This window comes from Pristiophorus japonicus, chromosome 3, assembly GCF_044704955.1.
Source record: "Pristiophorus japonicus isolate sPriJap1 chromosome 3, sPriJap1.hap1, whole genome shotgun sequence".
In the NCBI taxonomy this organism is placed as follows: domain Eukaryota; kingdom Metazoa; phylum Chordata; class Chondrichthyes; family Pristiophoridae; genus Pristiophorus; species Pristiophorus japonicus.
Window position 1 is genome coordinate 39,740,541 of NC_091979.1, and position 25,397 is coordinate 39,765,937.

At 44.3% G+C, this 25,397-nt stretch overlaps 2 protein-coding genes across 2 annotated transcripts in view; both read left to right on the plus strand.

Annotated features, from left to right (window-relative positions):
• gli2a (GLI family zinc finger 2a) overlaps nt 1-25,397 on the plus strand; it is a 431,013-nt gene that overhangs the window by 100,383 nt on the left and 305,233 nt on the right. The window contains exon 3 of the mRNA XM_070875288.1: nt 12,179-12,326. Within this exon, the coding sequence (XP_070731389.1) occupies nt 12,209-12,326 (118 nt within the window). The 5' untranslated portion in view covers nt 12,179-12,208. The remainder of the gene's footprint in view (nt 1-12,178; nt 12,327-25,397) is intronic.
• On the plus strand, nt 4,106-4,942 carry LOC139253755 (putative nuclease HARBI1). Its single transcript, XM_070873551.1, has one exon. It carries the CDS (start codon nt 4,106-4,108, stop codon nt 4,940-4,942), a length of 837 nt encoding a protein of 278 aa, XP_070729652.1.

The window sequence follows — 25,397 nt, forward strand, 5'->3', positions numbered from 1 at the left end:
CAGGTGCTGCAGGCGGATACACTTCCCGCACATGTAGTCCAGCGTCCCTGACTTTCCACATAGCACAGGAGGAGCATAACATGTGTCCGAGCTGTCCTGTCATGACTTAACCCCCAGATTAACTTAATTGGCAACAACAATGATAAAGGTTATCTACTGATAGGGAAAAGAAAAACAAAAACTACTCACCAATCACTTACCCCCTTGGCTGTGACATCACCTTTCGATTTCTTTCTACTTCTTTGTTTACCTTCTGCCCCTGCACCGGCTGGCCTCTCCGATGCCTCCTCCTCCTCCTCGACGCTGCCGACGATCCCCGGACTCCTGCTGGGCCTTTTATAGGCCTCTCTGACGCATCCTCCTCCGCAACGCTGCTGCCGATCCCCGGACTCCAGCTTGTGACACCCACATCCCGTGAATGAATTAAAAAAAAGAATCATAAAATATGATTAGACTGCGCCCTAACTGCTCCCATTTGGCTTTGCACAGATTTTGATTGAATGAATTGAAAATGAGACACTGGGTGGCAAGGTTATCCATTTTGCCCTGGGTTCAAATCCAACCCAGCTAATGGGCAGAAAGTAATTTCTCTCAGATAGGAGTAAGGAGGTCATAGGACATTGGAACATAGGAACAGGTGAAGGCCATTTATCTGAACAAAGTGTGAGAGAGAGGCAAAGTCAGAAAGGGAGAAACAAAGTGAGAGAGCTCCCATATGAAAAAGGGCCCGATTGTGCATTGGTTAAAACTGAAGCATTTTGAGCCGTTTTGCCACTTTATAGGTGCTATATAAATGCACGTTGTTATTGTTGGTACTGAACTAGCAACCCAGAGTTCAAATCCCAACATGGCAGGCTGCGGGGAAAAAAATTCTGCTGAATCGGGAGCATTGGCGTGCGGCCGGGTTGTGGTGCTCAGTTGCCAGATGTCTGTACGGGGCAAGCTCGATGGATTAGCCTGCCCCGTACAGACACTTTGCGGTCTGTCATTTTTGCACGTGCGTATGAGTTCAATAAATCTGGTAATTTGTGGAATAGCACCGGGCAGAAATTGCCACAAAAACTGTCAGGTTGTCGTTAAAAACCCAACTGGTTTACTAATGGAATTCATGGAAGAGAACCTGCCACCCACGACCTGGATCTGCCCTACATGCGATTTGAATCGCGCACTACATGATTGAGTCTTGATGTCGTTTGAAGTGACCCAGAAAAATATTCAATTGCTGCTTGCCACATAATAGGCCCACCATCTTCTCAGGGCGATTATAATTGGCAATAAATGGTATCCTCAAGATCAAATCATAAAGTAAAGATCAATTTGGGCAGTCTGAACTCAAACTGTAGTAAATGCAAGCCACTACGCAACAAAACTGCCATACAATGCAAATTGGCACTAAAATCAAAAGAGAGAATGCTACAAACACTCAGCAGACCAAGCAGCGTCTGTGGACAGTGAAACCATGTTCGGTGGCTCCCATGGATGTTGGGGGGTGGGGGAGGACTGCTGTATTAAGAGTATTATGTACATATAATATAGAAGTAAAGCAAGAGCTCGCAATTATATAGCACCTTTCACAACCTCAGGACGTACTAAAGCACACTGGAGCCTATGAAGTTATTTTGAAATGTATGAAATGTTTCGGGTCAATGGCCTTTCATCAGAACTGGAAGATGAACAGCCAGGGGTGGGTGGGGTGGTGGGGGAGGGGGTTTGGGGGGCGGGAGGACAAAGAACAAAAGGGAAAGGTCTCTGATAAAGTGGAGGACAGGAGTGGTTAAATGACAAACGGGAATGCTGGTGCAAGGAAAGCCATGGTCGTAATGGCACTAAATTGGCCACTTAGAAAGGCCGTAAAGATGTCTGAGAAATGGGCACAAGGGGCCGGCCTTCAGAGTTTGAGATTACGCGGCACCTTGTAGGGTCAGTGTAAAGGGGCTTTTGACCTGCATCTGACCCGGGAGTGCTCATTGGTGATGTTGGGATATAAAATAAGTGGGTAAATGTTCCATTCATTGAGCACAAAACTCACACAAAATAAATTTAAAAGAGAAAATAGCTGTCTGGCCCTTAACAAAGGATCCTCCTGTAAATCCACATTCTTTCGTGTGATTTTGTGCCCGGCATGAAGAATAAATCTGCTTGTAATTCCAAATAATTACTCACAGATACTATCCTCCAGAATAAACATAGTAACCAAACATCACAGTAATATTCCCGGCATTCGGTTAGGCCCCATTTTTTTTTTTTGTTGACCATTTTCCCAGAGGGCCAAGCTGTTTCAAAACTTTGCTTGCTCAAATCTGACGCTAGATTACCCACACAGCTTGAGTATGAATCTTAGTTACGTATTAGTAAAGCCCAACTAAACTTGAATGTGAAAATCGTAATGCTCCCCCGTTATGCGTTTGCTCTCTGATGCTTTGTTACTTCTCTGCTTTTTTTCATTTGCCGTGGGATTTGATTGCCTCCCTGTTCCCCCGCGCCGCCCCCCTCCCCCACTACACCGCTTGAGTTGTGCCTACTGCCAGATAATTTCTGCGTGGCACTGACTACATTCCTAGAGGCTTGTGGCCCAGAGTACAGAATCCCATTCCCCATCACCAGCGCTGGGGGGCGGGGAAGGGGGCCCGGGGAGGTGTGGGTGGGACGGTTTGTGGTGAGAAACAGCACATGAAGGAAGGAATCCAGAATGCGAAAGAAAATGAATCCGGCATTTGAAAAGGTTAGCATTAGTCTTATATCTAATAAATATCCTAGTGTACTACCTTCAATTCGTTTTCATCCCAAGGAAGGCTTCATTTCTGTTAAAGCCAACTTTCTTTTTTTCAGAGTAGATTATTTTAAGAGGCTTGACTGTAATAATCAACAGCTAATTCCTGCTTAACTGGAAGTGTGTTTGAAGCTTTGGCTTAGAGATACATTCCTTTCTAGATCTGCTAAAATACACAAAAATAAAATAAATACTCAAGTGATATCCATCACTTTCCAGCCTTTGGAAAGGCGTTTGGATAAAGAACTGCACTTACTTCGTACAAAATATGTGTATATTTCACAGACCACTTCCTTAATTCATTAATCATTTCCAAATCTATTGTTTTGCCACTTCTTTCCTACTCCCAGTATAAATCTGCAATGAGGCAGTGCTGAATCACGCTGCTCAATTGATTGTGATCATGTCCTACATCTGAGACTGTGACTCTGGTGCACGATCAGAGGGAATCAAGGGATATGGGCCAGTGTTCCCTCTAATTTTATTTCTTCATGCGCAGTCCCTTTAACTGGCTGCGTGGCCCATTCAAGTTTTCGAGCATGCGCGGTTTCTTCCGTGGAACAGCCGGTGAGCAGCCTGCAAGGGACCTCCAGACTGCTGCGTGGTCATGTGGCCGCACAGCTTAGCAGCAACGCTGATGTGGGGATAGGGCGGGAAAGTGGAGTTGGGGTAGAATGTCAGCCATGATCTTATGAATGGCGGAGCAGGCTTGAGGGGCTGTTGGCCAACTCCCGCTCCTATTTCATATGATCTTATTTTCAAACTCTCTGCAGCCTTCAACACGATTGACCAAACAGTCCTGTTCCAATGCCTCTTTTCTGTTGATCAGCTCTGTGAGAGTGCCTTTGCATGGTTCCACTCCCATCTATGTAAACCTGGCCAGCACACCTGCAGCAATGGTTTCTCTTTCTACCACTCCCCCGCACTTCCCAGACTGTCACCTCCAGAGTCCACATAGGATCCATCCTTGGACTTATCATCTTCTCATCTAGATTCTGTCTCTGGGCGCCGTTATCTGCAGGCACAGGATCAGCTCCTGCAAGTTTACTAATGACATTCACCTCTCCATCACCTCTCTTGAACCTTTGCCTGCTTACTTGTCGACAGACATGCTGGTAGCCGAAGGAGGAGAGCCCCTAGACGTCGGGGCAGGAGGCCTTACCCCCATGGCTTTACCGGTGGCAACATTCATGCCTGTACCTGTCCAAGGAGCAGTGTGTTAGAAGGCTGCACTTCCGAATGGAATTCGTTACAGAGATATGCCATCTCCTGCAGGAAGACCTGCAGCCTCACATCGGCACCAGGACTGTGCTGCCCGTCGCAGTGAAGGTCACGATGGCACTCACCTTCTATGACTCCGGCTCATTTCAGGCTACATCAGAGAACGTATGCAGCGTCTCACATTTCGCAGCAATTCGCTGCATCCTCAACATCAAACATGCTCTCTATACACATAAAATGGACTTCATTACCTTCCCGATGACTAGGGAGAAACAGGATGATCGCGCATGTCGGTTTGCCAGGATAGCGGGCTTCCTGAGGGTCCAAGGAGCAATTGACTACGCGCACGTGGCCTTACGAGTACTATTCCAGAATGCAGAGGTCTTCAGATACAGAAAGCGATATCGCTCCCTAAATATGCAGCTGGTGTGCGACCACACACAGTGCATCCTCACAGTCAATGCTCACTATCCTGAGGGAGAGCACTGTGCCTTGACTGTTTCAGCCCCCACGGCATGGCCGAGGCTAGCTGCTCGGGGACAAGGGATATGGCCTGGGCACCGGTCTAATGACCCCCTCCGCATCCCCACCACAGAGCCGGAGGAACGCTATGATGAGAGCCATGCCGCCACCCACAACATCAGAGAGCTGGCAATAGGGGTGCTGAAACAGCGATTCCGATGCCTGGACTGCTCTGGAGGCAGCCTTCAATATTTCCCTCAACAGGTCTCACTATTCATTGTGGTGTGCTGCATGCTGCACAACTTAGCCCTCATGAGGGCCCAAGCCTTGCCAGTGGGGATCACAGGGGCACCTTCGGAGGTGGGAGAGGAGGAGGAGGGCAAACAGGATACTGACGATGTGCCAAATGTCCAGCAAGACGACAAGGACGACACTGGGGGCAGCGTGCCAATGTTGGTGGCGGCAGGGCTATTCGGCGGCGGCTCATAAGAACATAAGAACTTAAGAAATAGGAACAGGAGTAGGCCATACGGCCCCTCGAGCCTGTTCCGCCATTCAATAAGACCATGGCTGATCTGATCATGGACTCAGCTCCACTTCCCTGCCCGCACCCCATATCCCCTTATCGTTGAAGAAACTGTCTATTTCTGTCTTAAATTTATTCAATGTCTCAGCTTCCACAGCTCTCTGAGGCAACGAATTCCACAGATTTACAACCCTCTGAGAGAAGAAGTTCCTCCTCATCTCTGTTTTAAATGGGCGGCCCCTTATTCTAAGATCATGCCCTCTAGTTCTATTCTCCCCATCAGTGGAAACATCCTCTCTGCATCCACCTTGTCAAGCCCCCTCATAATCTTATACGTTTCGATAAGATCACCTCTGAATTCCAATGAGTAGGGGCCCAACCTACTCAACCGTTCCTCATAAGTCAACCCCCTCATCCCTGGAATCAACCTAGTGAACCCTCTTTGAACTGCCTCCAAAGCAAGTATATCCTTTCGTAAATATGGAAACCAAAACTGTACGCAGTATTCCAGGTGTGGCCTCATCAATACCTTGTATAGCTGTAGCAAGACACCCCTGCTTTTATACTCCATTCCCTTTGCAATAAAGGCCAAGGTACCATTGGCCTTCCTGATCACTTGCTGTACCTGCATACTATCCTTTTGTGTTTCATGCACAAGTAAGGAAGTACTTCACTTAAATGGAGAGAGCTGAGAGATGCAGTTAACAATGACCGCGCATTGTGCCACGATAAAGCCACATCTCCGTAACAAGTCAACAGTCATACACCAGAGGCTGAAGGAAACAGTCAGAGTAAAATTTTATTTGGAACACATCCCTCCAACAGCCCGCAAAACTCCCACCCTCTCAAATAAAACAAAATAGAGCACCCGCACCTTCAAATACAAATAAGAAACATCAGACCTTGGCCATTTTCATTAAAACCCCACCTCTGCAAATAAAACAAAATGGAGCACATGCCCCTTCAAATTATACAACATATGAAGAGCATGTCTACCATTATGTAAATGGAACCCATGGGGACACCTTTAATCAGTGTGTTTTCCATTGGCATTTCCCACCCCCTTCCCTCACCTACTGCTCCTCAATAGTCCCTCAGTGCCTGCAGCAAGGCTGCTTGAGGGCTGCTGTGTGTCTGAGGATTGCACGTCAGATGATGTAGGAGGATGCCCTGGATCAGCTGTGGGAAGTTGGTTGAAGGATAAATATTAGGCAGGACACCAGGGAGAACTCCCCAACTCTCCTTCGAAATAGTGCCATGAGATTTTTAAGTTTACCTGAGAGGGTGGACGGGGCCTCGGTTTAATGTCTCACCTGAAATTTTGCGCCTCCAATAGTACAGCACTCCCTCAGTGTCAGAGTGCTGGCCTACAGAAAAAGGGAGTGCCATCATATATTCATAGATGGGCAACGTGTCCTTCTGTGCATGGGTTATGCCATGTTTGAGTTCCACTCTTTTTTGATACAAGCAAACGCATAAGAATATAAAGGATGAAACAAAAAAATGCCATTCAGCTAGCCGAGTTCATTACTTCCAGTTGTCCATGTGCAGTTTGCCCCATCATGCCTAATTTGTTAAAGGACATGAAAAACTAAAGGTAAATCTTCCAAGAAGAGAACTCGGTGAATTTTCTCCTTGACCACAAAACATTATTGAGCCAACTCTGCAAGATTATCAGGAAGACGTAGTCGACCTAGACTGTTGTTGTATTCTAACAAATGGCATTCAATCACAAAGTGTTTCATCATTGATAACGCTGCCCAATTGCGATGGCCACATACTATGTGAAGCACCACTTACCAGTCACCACACTCGTGCCAATTCACAGGTAAGGATCTGGCATATGTAGCCAGAGCCCCAACGCAGAACATAACTGGATTTTTATGTAAAGCAAAATGTCATATTAATATATTTGGTCCAATAGAGGGGATGTTGATGCTAATGAATAACGCATCGCATTCCTTGCAGAGAGAAAGTGCATTTCCTTTTTAACCTCTGAATGGGGCACTCAGTTCTTCGGTGGAATCTGTGCCCATAATGTCAGAGATGTGACCATGTACCGATCCTAGATTATCGCACTGGGAGCCGAGGTAAACATGAGATCCTTTGTGCTTTGCCCAACTTTCTACAGCGTTCTGCACTCAGCAGATTGCTGTTCAATCTCACCCTTAGTTAGATTAATCCCTTGTATAATGGACCTGTATTGGATAATATGCAAGCACAGACCGTCTCTTGCTCTGGATTGGAAGCTGATTTGTGTCAAAGGAACGTGAGTCAGTTTGTGACTGCGTGCCTGTTTGGGAGTGTTGCTGTTACGCCGCATGGGAGACATTTCATTGTTTAAATTAAAAGCATGATTCAGACCTCAAGGTCTTGCATATTATTCATTTCATTACAGATCTGTGGCATCAAACTGATCTCCGGATAAACACGGGCAGACCGATATTCAACCAACCCCAACTTTTTTTGTTTACTTGTCTTAATGGAACATTTCTCCTCACTAAAATAACTTTCCAGATTTGAAAGAAGGATGTGGTGTTCATAACATAAATATTATTCCAAGCTGTAAATTTTATTCCTGCAGTCAGTTTTTTTTAAAGCAATATTTTAAACTTTTGTACACCCTTGTCTCCCCATAGTTCTACACTTTCTCTGCTCTTATGCTGTTTTATAATGTGCTGGATATCTTAATTGTGGCTCAGTGACTACCTCTTATATATTTGATGGGAAAAACACATTTCTGGTGTGTTTTAAAAAGAGACCAAGGAGAGAATATATAAAGGGAAAAATACATTTTTGGTGTGTTTTAAAAGGAGACATAAGAACATAACGTAAGAACATAAGAAATAGGAGCAGGAGCAGGAGTAGGCCATTTAGCCCCTCGAGCCTGCTCCGCCATTCAATAAGATCATGGCTGATCTGATCTTGGCCTCAGCTCCACTTTCCCGCCCGCTCCAGTAATCCTTGACTCCCATTAGAGAACAAGTATAGAAGGGAAACAAGTTCTCATGTAAGCATTTCGTCCTTAGCTTTTTCTTCCTGTGTCATCTTCCCTGCTTTGAATCTTCACCTGGTACTTAGCTGCAGGGCAATGGATCTGCTACCATTCCACACAGTCCTGCTGCTCTGTTAGGGGGAGGCCAACTCTGACTAATCTCCTGCCAGGAGAGTAGCTGGAGTGGCAGTTGGTGGCTTAGCCCCACCGCAAGGCCCAGTTAAACATAGAAAATAGGTGCAGGAGTAGGCCATTCAGCCCTTCTAGCCTGCACCGCCATTCAATGAGTTCATGGCTGAACATGAAACTTCAGTACCCCCTTCCTGCTTTCTCGCCATACCGCTTGATCTCCCGAGTAGTAAGGACTTCATCTAACTCCCTTTTGAATATATTTAGTGAATTGGCCTCAATTACTTTCTGTGGTAGAGAATTCCACAGGTTCACCACTCTCTGGGTAAAGAAGTTTCTCCTTATCTCGGTCCTAAATGGCTTACCCCTTATCCTTAGACTGTGACCCCTGGTTCTGGACTTCCCCAACATTGGGAACATTCTTCCTGGCCCCATCCATCACTTGACGTGACAGGCTGCTGGGAATGTCAGTCCAGCCAGGATTCAGTCCGAACCACAGAGCTGTGGAGCAAGAATCCTGTAACCACATCACCAGTCTGCTCCCACTCAATAAGGAATGAATTCCTCAAATGACTAATTGGATTATGCATAGAATTCATCTGTTTACCAACTGTAACTTGATTTACAAGCCTGTAATTATTTGCGCAATACATTGATACAAATACACCGTATATTTTAAAGAATAGATTGATTTGACAATTTAATGAACTGTGAAAAGATCTCCAACATATTAGTACATTGATCAACTTACATTTTATTCAGTTTTATTTCTATACCCAACTGCATTTTTGATCTGTGCTTCAGAGCTCTGAATGTCTGTGAACTCCTTACTAGTTGAGAGGTAGTTCTCTTAGTCAAATCCAACAAGTCTGTAAATTGTCTACATGCCTCTTATTACACATTGAAACCTTCACAGTTAGAGGACAACGTGATTATTGTTACACGCTCATTGACCCCTTTATAGAAACTACCAGATTTTTATTCGAATTGGAAATGAAAATCGGGCGGTTTTATTAATGGGCAGCCGATCCATAACACTGGTCTTATCCTGGGCATAAGAACATAAGAGAGAGGAGCAGGAGTAGGCCATACAGACTCTCGAGCCTGCTCCGCCAGTTAATAATATCATGGCTGATTTGTCTATCTCCACCTTAAATATATTCAATGACCCAGCCTCCACAGCTATCTGGGGCAGAGAATTCCACAGATTTACAACCCTCTGAGAGAAGAAACTCATCCTCACTTCCATTTTAAATGGGTGATCCCGTATTCTGAGACTGTGCTCCCTAGTTCTAGATTCCCCCACAAGAGGCAACATCCTCTCTGCATCTAGCCTGTCAAGCCCCCTCAGCATCTTATATCTTTCGATAAGATCACCTCTCAGTCTTCTAAACTCCAATGAGTATAGGTCCAACCTGCTCTACCTTTCTTCATATGACATCCTCTTTATCTCAGAAATCAATCTTGTGAACCTACACTGAACAGCCTCCAATGCAAGTATATTCCTCCTTAAATAAGGAGACCAATACTGTACGCAGTACTCCAGGTGTAGTCTCACCAATACCCTGTACAGTTGTAGCAGGACTTCATTACTTTTATGCTCCATCCCCCTTTCAATAACGGCCAACATTCCATTTGCTTTTGTAATTTCTTGCTGTACCTGCATGCTCACTTTTTGAGTTTCATGTACAAGGACATCCAGATCCCTCTGTACCACAGGATTTTGTAATGTCTCCCCATTTAAATAATCATTTGCTTTTTTATTTTTCTTACCAAGTGGATAACTTCACATTATACTTCATCTGCCAAATTTTTGCCCACTCATTTTGCCCACTCATTTAGGATATAGCCTATCTATATCCCTTTGCAAATTCTTTGTGTCCTCTTCACAACTTGCTTTCCCACCTATCTGTGTATCATTAGCAAATTTGGCTACATTACACTCTGTCCCTGTATCCAAGTCATTAATATAGATTGTAAATAGTTGAGGCCCCAGCACTGATCCCTGTGGCACCCCACGGTGGCTGGGCTGGTGCTGGAGTGCCCGGTACTTGCAGCGCATTGGTTGATGATGGCTCCTTGGCCATGACTGTGATACTCTACTTTAGTGGCTTTCTGGCTCCAGCCACGCCACCCACAGGCAAACTGCGAGGCAAGGCCAGCCACCTTTCTCCATAGGTGGGTGGGTGAGGCAGGGGTGAATTGGAAGGCGAGATGTGGGGTACGTTTTTATTTTTACTGCCGGGCAGAAAACTGGTGGTAATGGATTGGCCAAATGTTATACAACAACAACTTGCATTTATATAGCGCCTTTTGCATAGTAAAATGTCCCAAGGCGCTTTACAGGAGCATTATGAAAAGAAATTTGACACCAAGCCACATAAGAAGGTATTGGGACAGTTGACCAAAAGCTTGATCATGGAGGTAGGTTTTCAGGCGCGTTTTAAAGGTGGACACAGAGGCAGAACAGTTTAGGGAGGGAATTCCACAGCTTAGGCAACTGAAGGCATGGCTGCCAATGATGGAGGGATTAAAATTGTGGATGCACAAGAGGCCAGAATTGGAGGAGTGGAGAGATCTCAGAGAGCTGGAAAAGGTTGGAGTGATAGGGAGGGGCAAGGCCATGGAAGGATTTGAAAAGAATAATGAGATTTTTAAATCGAGGCATTGCCGGACTGGTAGCCAACGTAGATCAGTGAGTACAGGGGTGATGGGTGAACGGGACTTGGTGCGTTCTACCCAATGTTCCTTTTTATTGAAGTCATTGGAAAAGAAACTCGGGCAGGATGTATAATAGGCGATCAAGACATTGGCAGTCAACATTAAAATTTACGCCTAGGATCATAGAATGATTACAGCACAGAAGGAGGCCATTCGGCCCGTTGAGCCTGTGCTGGCACTCTGCAAGAGCACTTCATCTAGTCCCACTCCTTTGCCCTTTCCCCGTAGCCCAGCAATTTTTTTTCCCCTTGGGCACTTATCCAATTCCCTTTTGAAGGCTACAATTGAGTGCCTCCACCACACTTTCAGGCAGTGCATTCCAGATCCTAACCACTCACTGCGTAAAAAAAGATTGTTCCTCATGTCGCCTTTGGTTCTTTTGCCAATCACTTGAACCTATCTCCTCTGATTGATTCTCAGCCGTTCCGCCAATGGGAACCGTTTCTCTCTATCTACTCTGTCTTGACCGCTCATGATTTTGAACACCCCTATCAAACCTCCTCTCAACCTTCTCTGCTCTAAGGAGAACAACCCCAGCCTCTCTAGTCTATCCACATAACTGAAGTCACATTCTTGGACAGTCTCAGTCCTGGAACCATTCTTGTAAACCTTTTCTGCACCTGAGGCCTTCACAGCCTTCCTAAAGTGCGGTGCCCAGAATTGGATACAATACTCCAGTCGAGGTCGAACCAGTGTTTCGTAAAGGTCCATGACAACTTCATTGCGTTTGTACTGTGTGTGGAATCATCCCCTGTGCGAAGATTACACTCACCTCTTCACAGCTGGTTTACAGTCAACCATCCACCTGCCTTTTTGGCTGGCAAAGGCAAGAGAAACCAAAAGAGGTGGTGAGAGAACCATTTTGTAACCCCCCCAAAAATCGGTTCTTTCAGAGCTATTATATGCGGCAAAAGGACAACACTTTAAATCATCTTTGACCTGCTCAGCAAATGTATTGGGACCAGTTACTTTGCTGTTATAAAACACAGCGAATGCCTCCAGAAAGGAAATGAAGGCAGAAATAAATTGCTAGGGCTTGTGAGTTCAGCATATACAGCAATAGCAAGCCACTTTTATTCAGTTCTGTAATTATCGCTGTTTAATGGCAGTAAATGTCGGAATCTGAGATCGTACTTGGCCCGGGCAAAAATGAGCTCCTGTGCACTAATAAACACCTAAGCCCATGCCTTCATGTTTATTCAGCAACGGAGCTACTTAATTCCTCGCACGCTCTATAATTACACAACATGTAAAGGTTTATCGCTAGAAAACTCTTGCGCGGTTGTAGAAACCTGTTTACGGTGGAAAGAACATTTCATTCAGTTTTCCTTTTTTTTTAAAATTTGCACCTTAGGTTCAGTTCACTGAAGTATGACCAGCTACCATGGCAGCCCAAGCACAGACCACTGCCGCTGAAAAGAAAGAGGGCAAAAGTTCCATTATTGAAGGGAATGTCTTCACAGAAGTTAACAAGAAGTCAGCAGCCTCTGCAGCATCACGAGGTATGTGTCAAGTTTGAGAAACTGCACTGAGCCGCCTCCCATACATGGAAGATCCAAATCCTGTTCTCATTTACTCAGGACCTATCCTATTTATCAAGATCGTCCAGGTGCAAAGCCCAAATTTGGCTGATGGGGCAGACAGAATAGGAGGAGTATCATGTGGAGTTAAAAACACCAGCACCGTCTAGTTGGGCCGAATGGCCTGTTTCTGTGTTGTGCATTCTTAATAATTCTATGCAATTGTAGAGCGGACCCTGGCTGTGCTCTGGCATCAGTCACTTCTGTTGGAAAACTACTGACTGTGCAACCAGTTAGTGTAGGAGCCGAGTGGGAGAAGAGTGTTGGAGGAGGTGGATTCCAGCCACTTGTGAAGTTGCCACTAGTGTTGGATTCCAGCCACATGGGTTGCTGATGAGCTGAGTCTTGCTGGCCTGTATGTGACTCAATCTAGTTTGAGTAATCCCATCGATGACCAGTTGCATTCATGTCTACGTTTCTGGATTCCTCATAATTGTGGAGCAGACGTTTTGACTTGTGCTTCTCGCATTGGCAATTGTTTAATCATTTATTTATTACAGTCCCTATAGAATTGAGTCAATTTCATATGCATTTCATTCCCAGTTTGCTCCAGAGTTGTTTAAAACCAAACACACCATAACCAGCCCACCACTGTGAATGCTGTTTGTTCAGACCTAGTGTCATGCCAATGATAGGGTGAGTCATCAAATTCAGTGGGCTCCTCCAGCAAGCAATTGGTGTTACCCGAGAGATGTTAATTCCTGGAATGTTGCTGAATACATGAAAGGAAGTTATCTTGGGAGCCTTTGGAGGACCTTGGTTTGGGAATGGGTGTGTTCTCTCTCCCTTTGGACCACATCCATAATGTTCTTATTGGTGAGGAAAGCAAAATAGTTCAGCCCAGACACTTCTTTGGAGACCTTCCTTGGTCAGCATGCCTTGTAATCATGTGACAAATGTAGAAAGTATGTAGATGCCTGATGAGGGACTGGAATGCCTTCCCTGCCCCAAGCCTGCTTTTCATTTCTTTCATGGACAACCCAAGTGGTGCAATAATTGAGCGCAGTTTTAACGTCCTATCATCAAGTTCTAGATCCAGATTGGAACAGACATTACAGAGTTAATGTTTGCACATGGTCTGTGGTAGAACTTTGACTGATCACTTGGCCTTTCATCATTCCACACTTCAATATTCTCAGAAGGCACAGAGAATAATAGTTCCAACACAGTGGGGGGGGGGGGCGTGTTTAAATTCCCCAGTGCTATTTCTGGATAGTGCATTTGCGTCAAATTCTTCCTTTTCATGAAGTTGTTAACAGATGGGTTGGTGACTTTATTGAAATAGTGGTCAGTGAAATGTCAGCCTCACGGTGGCCCTTGCCAGTGATATACCGCTCCATTGAAAGTGTAGGGTGAACTTCATCTTTAAGCCAGGTAACCAGTTATGATCCTCCGAGCATACATTTACCATTTGCTTCTCAGTAGTAAGGCTATGTATTTTGCATGTGTGAGTGGGTTATGCCAAGTTCATGAGGTCAGGGTGACCACCCCTACACCCATCCCCATTAAAAATATCAGTGAATGTTAGGGAGTTTTACCTTGATTTGAGGAGACATTGATAGATTGGATGGAACTTCACCAATCCCATTCTAAACGTACAAACCTAATAATACTTGGAACATTATATCTGCATAACCCACACTTTTCTTTATCTTTAAAGCACATTTTCCCAAGTAACACACACATGGGGAAGAAAAATCAATTCTCCATGACAGCAGATCTAATATGTAACCTTTATTACGTCTTTTGCCATTTCAAGCTGTACATTCTATCCGCTGAGCTAGTGAATGATTTCAGTCAGTCCTCCTAGCCCCACCCACCTGGCTGACTGATGGTGCCAAATATAAGCAATCACAACTTGCTATTATCTTGTTCATTAAAAAAGAATTGGAGGCTGAGCCCTTGTCGCAGAAATGCTTAAAATTGGAATTATTTTGGGACAGTGCTTTAAAAAGAAATAAAGTTGTGGGTTTATGTTTTTTTGATCCCCACTTATTATTTTTAACATGTTTGAAGATGTCAGTAGAAAAATGATAAAAGTCTAGTGTAATAAAATTTAAAGAGTCAGTCCTTCTGAACTCAGCAACCAATGAGCTGACCATCATGTAAGAAATAGTCATGAATTACTCAAATGGCTAGCTAGCAGTGAAATTGTGTCCTAATCCAAGAAAATGCACACAATCTCCCAGAATGTGACGCAGGTGCTGATTGAAGGGCAGCTTTGAAGTGGAAATTTGAATCCTTTTTTTTAATACTTTTTTTTGGTTTTGATGTTCTAATTAAGAGCCTGGCAGCCTGACCCATCGAAGTAATGACTAGACCTTGATTGATCATTAGAATGGTGTTTTGGAGCTGCCAGAGAGCAGTGGCCTTCCTTTATAAAAAGAGGAGTTTAGCAAGCGAAGCTGGAATGTTATTAAATGTGCACATGCTTTATTTACAGCATCTTGAGCACTGAGTCCACGTTGGCCGCGGCCTGGCAACTCACTGGATGCAACGCACTTTGAGAGATGTTCCTGAGAGACATGATCAGGCGTCACATAAACGCTGGCCATTCTCGGCGACAACTGTCTCCGGATAAAGAGCAAGACTTGCTCTGGTCGCTGTGTCCCTGAATTTCCTGCCGCTGTGCTGCCGGAAGTGTGGTGGAAACCCTGCCGAGAATGGGAATTTCGCCCCGCTTCTGGCGAAATTACAGCGAGGCAGTGGCCAAATGTCTGAGGAAATTCAGGTATTATGTGAAACAGGGTCTTTTTTGAACACATTTACAATACGTAGCGCTAGAGCAATTTGTCCCCCAAATATGATTGGAGATGCTGGGTCTGTTTTCTTTGGAACAGAGGAGGCTAAAGGGAGGCCGATTGAGGTGTGTACAATTATGAGGGGCCTGGATAATGTGGATAGCAAGGACCTGTTTCCCTTGGCAGAGGGGTTAACAACAAGGGGCCATAGATTTAAAGTAATTGGGGGGCGGTTTATAAGAGATATGAGGGGAAATTTATCCACCCCAGAGGGTGGTGTAGGTCTGGAACTCACTGCCTGAAAGGGTGATAGAGGCAGAAATCCTCACCACATTAAAAAAATACATGGATATGCACTTGAGGTGCCGTAACCTACAGGGCTACGGACCAAGAGCTGGAAAGTGGGATTAAGCTGGATAGCTCTTGGTCGGCCGGTGTGGACACGATGGGCTGAAATGGCCTCCTTCCGTGCTGTAAATTTCTATGATTCTGTGTATTGGCAAGTGGGGATTCTTTTCACGGTCCATTCACCAACGAGTTATATTTATGGTTGTTGCTCTTATTAATATATATATAAGATACCGTCTCATCATTGTGGATCTTATTTCTACTTGTTGATACCGAGCCAAAAATAAAGTGGGGCAGTTTCCTTTTTCTGTCGCAGATTAATCAATCTGAAAGGTTCCTGATTTTCATGGCGGTTTTTCTGACGGAAGACATAACGAAGGTGACCTGAATCGCATTAGTAAAGCGTCCGCTTTCTGTCTGGATAGGGAGCAGCACTTTCCCTGTCCAGGTAGCAGCGGCAGGTCTGTCAGTGGTGATTGAAATATATCTCAATCACCGCTGCTAATTGGTTACTCCTCACTGCATATTATAGCTTACCTCCCCACACAGCCATTTCCTGGTGGGCTGGAGAGGGCCTCAACTGATGTAAATGACATGGCCTTATGAGATTTGAATTGCCTCTATGGACACGCTTGCAGTTACTGACATTGTCATGCATGAGCAGGATTTTCTGACGTGCTGATCCTGGAAAATTTTGCTGAAACTCGCCCCTTCCCTCCCCTAAATTTTTAATGCTTTACTATTTCAATCAAGTCTTTTAAAATATGTTTGGGGCAGGCAGAGATTTCTCAATTGCAGATACATAAATATCTTGCCATGTTTTTGATAAACAGAATAAAATATGCATGAAGACTTTTTCACTTCAGTTCTGTCCTGAATGATGTTGGCGCTCTCAAATATTGTTAAAATACAACCTTATTACCTTTATGTCACAGTATAATTTACTATTAGCATGTTACTGGGGCAGCACAGGCAGAATGAGAGCTAGTGCACCAACAGCTCCTTTCACTCATTTTAACACTACTCCAACAAACAGCTGCTATTATATCTGGGTTAGTTTACTTCCTTGTCCGATGTAATTTATTTGCACCAATTTGCTCACTATCAAAGGACACACATATTGTTCAGTTTTAATGTGTTATTTACACATAAAATAACCTATTTACAACTGTGAAAGTGCCGTAGGGAGAATGAATGGTCTTCTGCTCCCACCTATCTGTTATATCAGAGTTTAACAATCTGTTTTGCTAATAGAATCATTTATCACACTGTGGTAATTTATTGTGCGTTACCAGTATGGGTCTCTTTCCCTCTGATCAAAAGGAACAGAAGAGGTCTAATGAACTCAGACACATTACTTTACTTAACCCTTTCATTGACACAATCCTGCCGCGCGGTAAAAATGATGAAAAGCAACTATGACCATTTTCTTTGGGTGGGGGAAAGAGCTATGATTGAAGTTGGTAATATTGGCAAACTGTGCTGTGTTTTTCATTGTGAAGACTCTCCATTTTTAGGTTGAATTAATTTTTTTGTAGGTTCTATAACCCAAATGACATCTCCGATGGTTGGCCAATCTGATAATAAATGCTATCTAATTGTCTTAAAACATTCACTGAAATTGGGCAGTTTAAGAAAAAACATTGAGTGTGAAATAAAATGTACTGTCTAACTGCTGTAAGAAATGGCAGCTATTCCTCAAAGGCCTCTCCCATTTAGGGATTAGGATTACCAACTCTGGCTGGAGGTATCCCTGGAGATTTCATCACATGATGTCCCGTCTTCAACTGCTCCACCCAATAAAACAGCCATTTTCCCCATCGCCAATACTTTTTATAACTAATAAATGAAAGTGTTCAAAAAATTTTGGGGAAAAAAAAATCTAAATTGTTTGAAATGCCCCTACGAATTTTCCCCTGGGTTGCTCACAGCTGTGTCCAGGAGATTAATTTTCAATTCCTGGAGGGTTGGCAACCCTAGTTGGGATTGGTGTCACCGACAAGGTTGACATTATAACCATAAGCAGCTCAAATCAGCAAGCATTTACTGCCATTACTGAGATTCGCTCTGACAAGTCATCAGGACAGGCAAAAATAAAAGCAATGAGGTTTTATTTCACTGAAATTCATTTCCCTTGATTTTATTTTTTAACTTGGAATCATGATCTGATCAGAACCCTGTTTTTCATTCCTCCCGTGGTCAACCCAAGTGGCGTAATAATTGAGCGCAGCGATAGCGTCCTATCATCAAGTTCTCGATCCAGATTGGAACAGACGTTAGAGTTAATGTCTGCACATGGTCTGTGGAAGAACTTTGACTGATCACTTGTCCTTTCATCATTCCACACTTTATGTTCTCAATAGGCACAGAGAATAATAGTTCCAACACACTGGGGCGGGTTGAAACTCCCCTGTGCGGTATTTCTAGCACATTTTTAATGCATTCACGTCAAATTCTTCATTTTCACAAAGTTGTTAACAGATGGGTTAGTGGCTTTATTCAAATAGTGGTCAGTGAAATTTCAACCTCACGGTGGCCCTTGCCATATGTATATCTTTCCATCGAAAGTGTCGGGTGAGCTTCACCATTCCAAGATAGCTCCCATGCCTTTTAACCGAGGTGTTTCCAAGTTGAGATTGGACTCCAGCAAAAGTGACCAGCTTTCTTCCAACGACCCTCATTCACGGTGGAATGTTGCCCCTCGGGTTTTGTTTTTAAGGGGAGGCTAAGGGTCAAACTGATGTTCCGCCCAAGGACACCTATGAAATTAATAGAATTTGCGGGGACTATAATATGGTCTGTCCTGCTATTTTCATTTCTTTTCAATCAGTACTTAAAGATGCATTTCAACTCCAGTTTTTATGAGACATACGAAATGTATCTAATTAATTGAATCTTTGGTAGCGTAGCAATATTTGCATAATGCACGGATTAGAGTAGACAAACACCTGGGATCATTATGTTGTTGCTAGCTGCTGGCTTTCAAGAGGTCAGCACATATATTAGTCAAGTACACAACTGGATTGAACCAGTTCCGAAACGCAGTGTTGAGGTTGAGGGCGATTTTGTGAAGCAGAAACGGAGAAGGCGTTGGGTGGAAAAGAGTTTACCAAATACGAAACGTCACTAGAGAACAAAATGATCTCGCAGAAATAACTAATCGACCGATGAAGAATGAGTCGCTCACCTTGCTTTCCAGGTAAATCTACTGTAAGAGGAATTGGGAAAATACTGTTGGGTTCCCTCTTCTCACATCATGTGGCTTGGATTCTTTAGCTTGTCAGCTAAGCACACAATCTCGGCCCAGTACAGTACTGAGAGAGTCAGGCAGCATCCTTCAGGTGAGATTTTAAGCCAAGATCCCACTGTTCACTGTTTGAAGCCAATCAAAGCCAGGGTTCTCCAGTGTCTTGGCCAAGATGCCAACTACAGATTAACTGGTCCTTCACTTTCATTGTTGTTTATGAGACTTGTGCAATCATTTTTAATTTTATTGGCGAGTGAAAAATGAATGATAGTGAATCGGCCCGTTTTACATCTCGGCCAATTAAAATTCAGGCAAGGTTTAATACAGGCTGCCGATTCACTACACCCATTTTTCGCTCAGCCATGAAAGGTAAAATGGTTCCGCTTGTGTGCAAAATAGCTCCTCCAACCAACCATAACTGCATTTTAAACGGTCATTCATTGTAAGTGAAGCACTTTGGGAAGTCCTGAGTTAATGACGTGCTCTACAAATTGAAGCTCTTCACTTTCTGAGAGCTGGCATCCATTGCAAAGTACATCAGAATGATCTAGCTTGGCAGTTTCTCTCCTACAGCCTCCCATCTCTTGCCACTTTTCCCAGATGGTCTGGCACAGATTCGAACTCATTGTGTATGAAATTGTGCATGATCCTCCTACAGTTTATGCTTTCCGAGTGCATAGGATATAAATTACTGCTGAAAATATCAGCGTACCAATGCTACTGCTCTCATACCAAATTCCCCTTGCTGCAATATTAAGAGGGTTAATGTCTCTATTAAAGTATGTGGGAGAGGAATTTGATTTAAGCCTATTAAATGCTTATTAGGTAACATTACTGACAATCATTTCTAGATTTAGCTAATATGTGACTTTTTATGGAAAACAGGTATTTATATATAGTTTAAAAACATGTAGACTTCTGAATGGCATTGACCCCTGTGCTATACCATTAATCTCTGCCAGTAGCAGGACATATTTTAACAACTCGTCATCAGAAATGGAAAACAAATGGCTGATCAATGCTCTGAGAGCAGATCAGTGATACTGATGCCAGTGATAGCTTGATGGCTCAGTGGGGAAAGTCATGACTGGATACTGAGACACACAGATCAGAAGGTTACATGATCTCAGCCAAGTCACTGTCTAGAGCTCTACAATTGGCCTCAGCAGCCCCAGATCTGGAAAGAGGAATAATTAGCCAAGGTTCCTCCTCCTGGGGGATATCCAGTGACTCCTGCTAGACAGTAGGCGTGTGTGGGTCTCGATTAAGGATGGGATTGGGCTCCACTGTGAAGCCCGTTATGAGTGAGTATATATGTCTGTATATAACTTTTTAGGCTCAAACCTGAACTCAGTAACATATCAGTAAGCTTTGGAACAGTACAGAAAGCATAACGGGAGGTTTGCAGATTCTTTTTTCCGGGCAAATGATATTCGAATATGGATTACATTACCACAAGTGGCTATTGAAGCTAAGTCAATCACTGCATTTGAAGTATTAGAATACACGAGGAGGAAAAATATTGAAGGGTACTCGGAAAGAGCAGGAAAATGTGATGACAGTAGGGTATGGGAGTTGGCTAAGGCTCAAGTCCTATGCGCCAAACAACCTCCATCTGTGACACTAGGAAGACGGGCCATTAGGTTAATTATACTTGAAGTTGCTGGCACCCGTCAAGTCCATCAGCAAAAGTCATTGCCTTTAGAAAAGGATTGGAGGAACTTGTTGGGGGTGGGTGGGGGGGAGAATAATCAGATGGATTCATACGGTAGCATCTTTGCAGATATAAGGGTTGTACTTGGCTCCTCGATGGGATTCTCATCTAGGGGCTGCTACTGTATGAGCATTGTCATTTATAGTACTTTCCCCTCCAGTTATCATCCTCCGTGACCCATTGATTTCTTCATTTTTATTTAAAAGTATTTTCATACACTTTCAAAAAAAGTACTTGGATGCTCCCATAGCCTCAACCTCCAACCTGTCAATATGTAGGAACACATTGAACTTTAGGGGGCTGAAATTGCCCCTTTTTTGAGCTCTGTTAGCAACATGCTTGCATTTTTGTCTGGAGGGCGGACAGCAGTTGTGCCTGGGGCGAAATTGACACTGAGATTTTGGGGCCGATTTGAAGTTAGCGCTCCGCGATTTGTGCCCCGGGCCAGCGCGCACCCGGCGATGACGTCATTGTCATGCACACCGACTCCTTTGCCCCCGCGGGCATGCGACCGGCGTGGGCCGACGTCTGTGCCCCGCATCCATCCGTGGCGCCCCTTAAATGGGAGGCCGTGTGCACCCCGGGCTCTTCCATCGGCCCGACAATGGCGGCCCTCGTCTCGACCTGGCTGCCATCATACAGCCCGGCGTTCCTCCTTGGGTGTCGGACCGCTGGCCCAGTCGAGATTGTGCCTCGTGGTGGCCACCAAAGGGCCTGCAGAGTCCACAGCGACCCTCCCCTTTAACTGAAGGGGAAGGGCATTCGCAGCGCCAAGCGTCCCTCCAACGAGGTGGAGTACCTGAGACAGCGCTCCACCTCGTTTGAGGGGCGCAAAACGCAATTCCACGCCGGAGATGGAACTTCCCGCCCGAGCAATAACTGACCCGGGCCTGGAAGGTTGCCGCTCCTGGATGAGGCATGGGACAATTTTGGCCCATAGATGTTCAGAAAAAAACTATGGTGATTGTAGACCTTGTGTACTCAGTGTGCATGGGCTGATCATGGTTCCTGAGTATGTTAAGTTTCAAGGACCTCGTAGACCAGCTTATTTCAATTGGCCAGCAGTGACGTGAGATCTGAAATCTACTTAAGTGCATACTTTTTCTGACTGTAATTAATTTTTTGCAATATGAGCTGCCTTGTATTGTCAGCCTTTGAAAGCAACAATTGTGAGTGAATAGTCTGAAATTAAATTCGCTAGGTCATGTAGATGTAAAGTACACGCATTTTGTACCACTTTTGGCAACAGATGTCAATCTTTCCTCAAGACCAAACAAGTTTTAAAAGTTCAGTGGATGTGCTAATTTTCATAAAAACAGGGGGATCTGTCCTGTTAGGCTTTTGAAAGGAGCAGGCTTGATTGACCAAAAATTTAAGAAAGTGCAGAAAAGTTCATTCGGTCCATCAAGCTCATTCCCTCCACAGAATGTGCACAATCTACCCCATCACGGACTCTGCTCCGTACATTAACAATTGAGATAAAACTCTGCATTAAAACTTGACTGATCTCCAAATTAAACAAAACCTTCACCCGTCCTCTCATCTCCACTATTCAACCCTTGCCTGTTGTCCTGCAAACACCGTTCCCCGCCACCCTTTACCCCTCCGCATCGCATTCGTTAGTATCTTATGATACACACTCCCAACACCATCACAGACATTTGAGATCAGGGAATTATTTAAGAACATAAGATTTAGGAGCAAAACTAGGCCATAGGGCCCCTTGAGCCTGCTCTGCCATTCAATAAGATCATGGCACGTTTTCAACCTCAATTCCATTTTCCTGTCCTACCCCCATATCTATCGATTTCAGCCTTGACTATGCTCAGTGACTCAACATGCACAGCCCTCTGGGGCAGAGAATTCCAGAGATTCAAAGTGTTGAAGTGATGAGCATCATAGTATTTTAGGCAATCTGTTGTACGGCAAAGCTCCACATGCACAAACACTTGTATGCCTTAGGCTTCATGGGAAATGAGATGACTAGCACGAGGAGTCACCTAGCAAATAGAGTTGCGTTAGTGTTTTTTTTTTCTCTATCTTACCTGTTTAAACTCAATATTATTTTAAGTCAGTAATGCTCACCAAGTATTACAAAAATGGTGATTTAAATCCCTGGCTTATAAGATATTGTATTGGAACGTTCCGACATTCAAACAGAATAGAATAGCGCTTTGGGATGTTTTACTACGTTAAAGATGCTATATAAATGCAAGTTGTTGTTGTAGATTGAATGGCTGGGTCATTGTCAAAGATTTTAGATGATAATCAGCTTCTCACTAAAAGCAACCAGATGGTGTGAAGTTGTTAGTTATTAAGAGACTAATCCAGTACTCTATCTGCAGCTCAACGTGCTTTGATTATTGAAAGTGTCAGCTGTGACTCAGTGGGTAGCACACTCGCCTCTGAATCAGAAGGCTGTGGGGTCAAGTCCCACCCCAGGGACTTGAGCGCACAAATTCTTGGCTGACATTCCAGTGCAGTACTGAGGGAGTGCTGCATTGTCGGAGGTGCCAACTTTTGGGTGAAACTTGAAACCAAGTCCCCGTCTGCTCTCTCAAGTGCACATAAAAGATTCCATGGCACTATTTTGGGGAGTTATCCCCGGTGTCCTGGCCATTATTTATCCCTCAATCAACATAACAAAAAAACAGATTATCTGGTTATGATCACATTGCTGTTTGTGGGAGCTTGCTGTGCGCAAATTGGCTGCTGCATTTCCCATGTTACAACAGCGACTACACTCCAAAAGTACTTCGTTAGCTGTAAAGCGCTTCGAGACGTCCGGTGGTTGTGAAAGGCGCTATATAAATACAAGTTTTTCATTACATCACTAATCTGGTCATTATCACATTGCTGTTTGTGGGAGCTTGATGCATGTAAATTGTCTGCCACGTTTCCTACATTGCAACAGTGGCTCCACTTCAAAAAGTACTTCATTGGCTGTAAAGCACTTTTTTTTATTAATAGAAATGGGCGATACAGGCAATATACACCTTCTATAATTTCTTGATGGGCCATGCTTAAATATTGCTCCTGCTTTGGACCCTGCCTTCAAAAGTTGAGATTCAGGAAGGGGTGATGAGGATCATTTTGTGATTTAAACTCTAAATCAGGGAAAAAAAGCTCAGAGTTTAAGTAGTTTTCTTTGGAGATAAGCAGATTAAGAAAGGACACGATTTCAAGTCTTTAATAAGCTAAACAGCACAAACTAGGGGCTCAATTTTTCCCCATTCATTTGTGCCGTTTTTTTGGTGCGTGCCGCTTTTTTTGGTGTGAGTTTTTAAATGAAAGTTTCCTCAAGGAATCTGCGCCAGCGTAACTGAGTTAGTAACGATTTTTTTAGGTTAGATTTTTTTGATGTCACAGGAGCGTTATCTCATGTCTGCGCCAGTTTTAATCATTTTTCAAAATTTGCCCCCAAAAAATTGAATCCTAGGTCGGCGTATCCGGCCACTCCCGAAAAACCTTCTGGTGCGTTAAGAGAAAGCAGCGCACATTGAAAAATCAGCTCAGAAAGACGCCATTGTTTTTCGTCGGAGTTTTGGAGGGGGTCAAGAACACATATGCCTAATAAAGATTACATTTATTTACCTTACAACGGAGTAGATTGATGGAAGTTTGATGAAATTCTGAAGTTTTCATCCTTTTTTTAAACTCACACGCCACCACCGAACGTCTGGAAACAGGACTGGAGGGTCGGAGCGTCGTCAGGCAGAATTGGACCCATGCCCGGACACAGGTTCACAGGGCTTGGATACAAAACAAGCCCGGGGGGAGGAGGTGGTGATGGTAAGACTGCACTCGGCAGCACCAAATAATGGAAATTCATTACTAAACGATTTGATGATGTCTGTATGTTAAGTATTTGATTGTAACTTTATTACTATGCGAGAAAACAATTATAGAAACATAGAAAATAGGTGCAGGAGTAGGCCATTCGGCTCTTCGAGACTGCACCACCATTCAATGAATTCATGGCTGAAAATGCAACTTCAGTACCCCATTCCTGCTTTCTCGCCATACCCCTTGATCCCGCTAGTAGTAAGGACTACATCTAGCTCCTTTTTGAATGTATTTAGTGAATTGGCCTCAACAACTTTCTGTGGTAGAGAATTCCACAGGTTCACCACTCTCTGGGTGAAGAAGTTTCTCCTCATCTCGGTCCTAAATGGCTTACCCCTCATCCTTAGACTGTATATTAAGTATTTGATTTTACCTTTGTTACTATTTAATGACATCTGTAGGTTAAACAAGCAATGTTAAGTATTTGAGTACCTTGTTACGGTGGGAATAATAGTCTGCGCGACCCCTGGTCTGCGAGCACCATCGGAGCAGGCCGGGGAGCGGAAGGAGCAGCGTTATGGCATACCACTCCAGGGAGCAGCACGTGCTGGGGCAGGAGAGCAACGGCATTGACGAGGGACATCATCAAGGTCCAGGTCGGTGATTGGAGCTTGTGCAGTTACATCAGGAGCGGCGAGGTCGGGGCGAAGGAGCGGCAAGAGATTGTACAGGGACGTGATCGGGGCCCAGGAGAGGCGCGAGTTCAGGGCCTAGGGGCAGCACGGGCCAGCCCACACTACAATATGTGTGCGCACTAGGTCCGTGCAGCAGAGCAGGTCTCCAGTCGTCTTGGTTAATCCTTGCCACTGGACCAAGGCTTAGCTCTGTCAAGCCCGTGTGGTGGCTGGGGTGCAATGGTCACCACACGTTAAAAAAAATCCATGCACAGGCATCTTCCACCCTTCAAGATTTAGTTCGGACATGGAATTTTAGGTCCATCATTGAAACACCTGTGAACTTTTTGACGTGGAAGCAAGTCATCCTCGATTCGAGGGACTATGATGATCTTGATGATGCACTAGGCAGCAGATGAGCCCGGGGGATTTGGGTGGGGGTGGACGGTGCTGTTGAACGCGATTGGAACAAGTCACAAGACT

Bases quoted from the DNA above. Each gene is read 5' to 3' on its own strand.
- LOC139253755 (XM_070873551.1), top strand. From the start codon at position 4,106: ATGGCACTCACCTTCTATGACTCCGGCTCATTTCAGGCTACATCAGAG.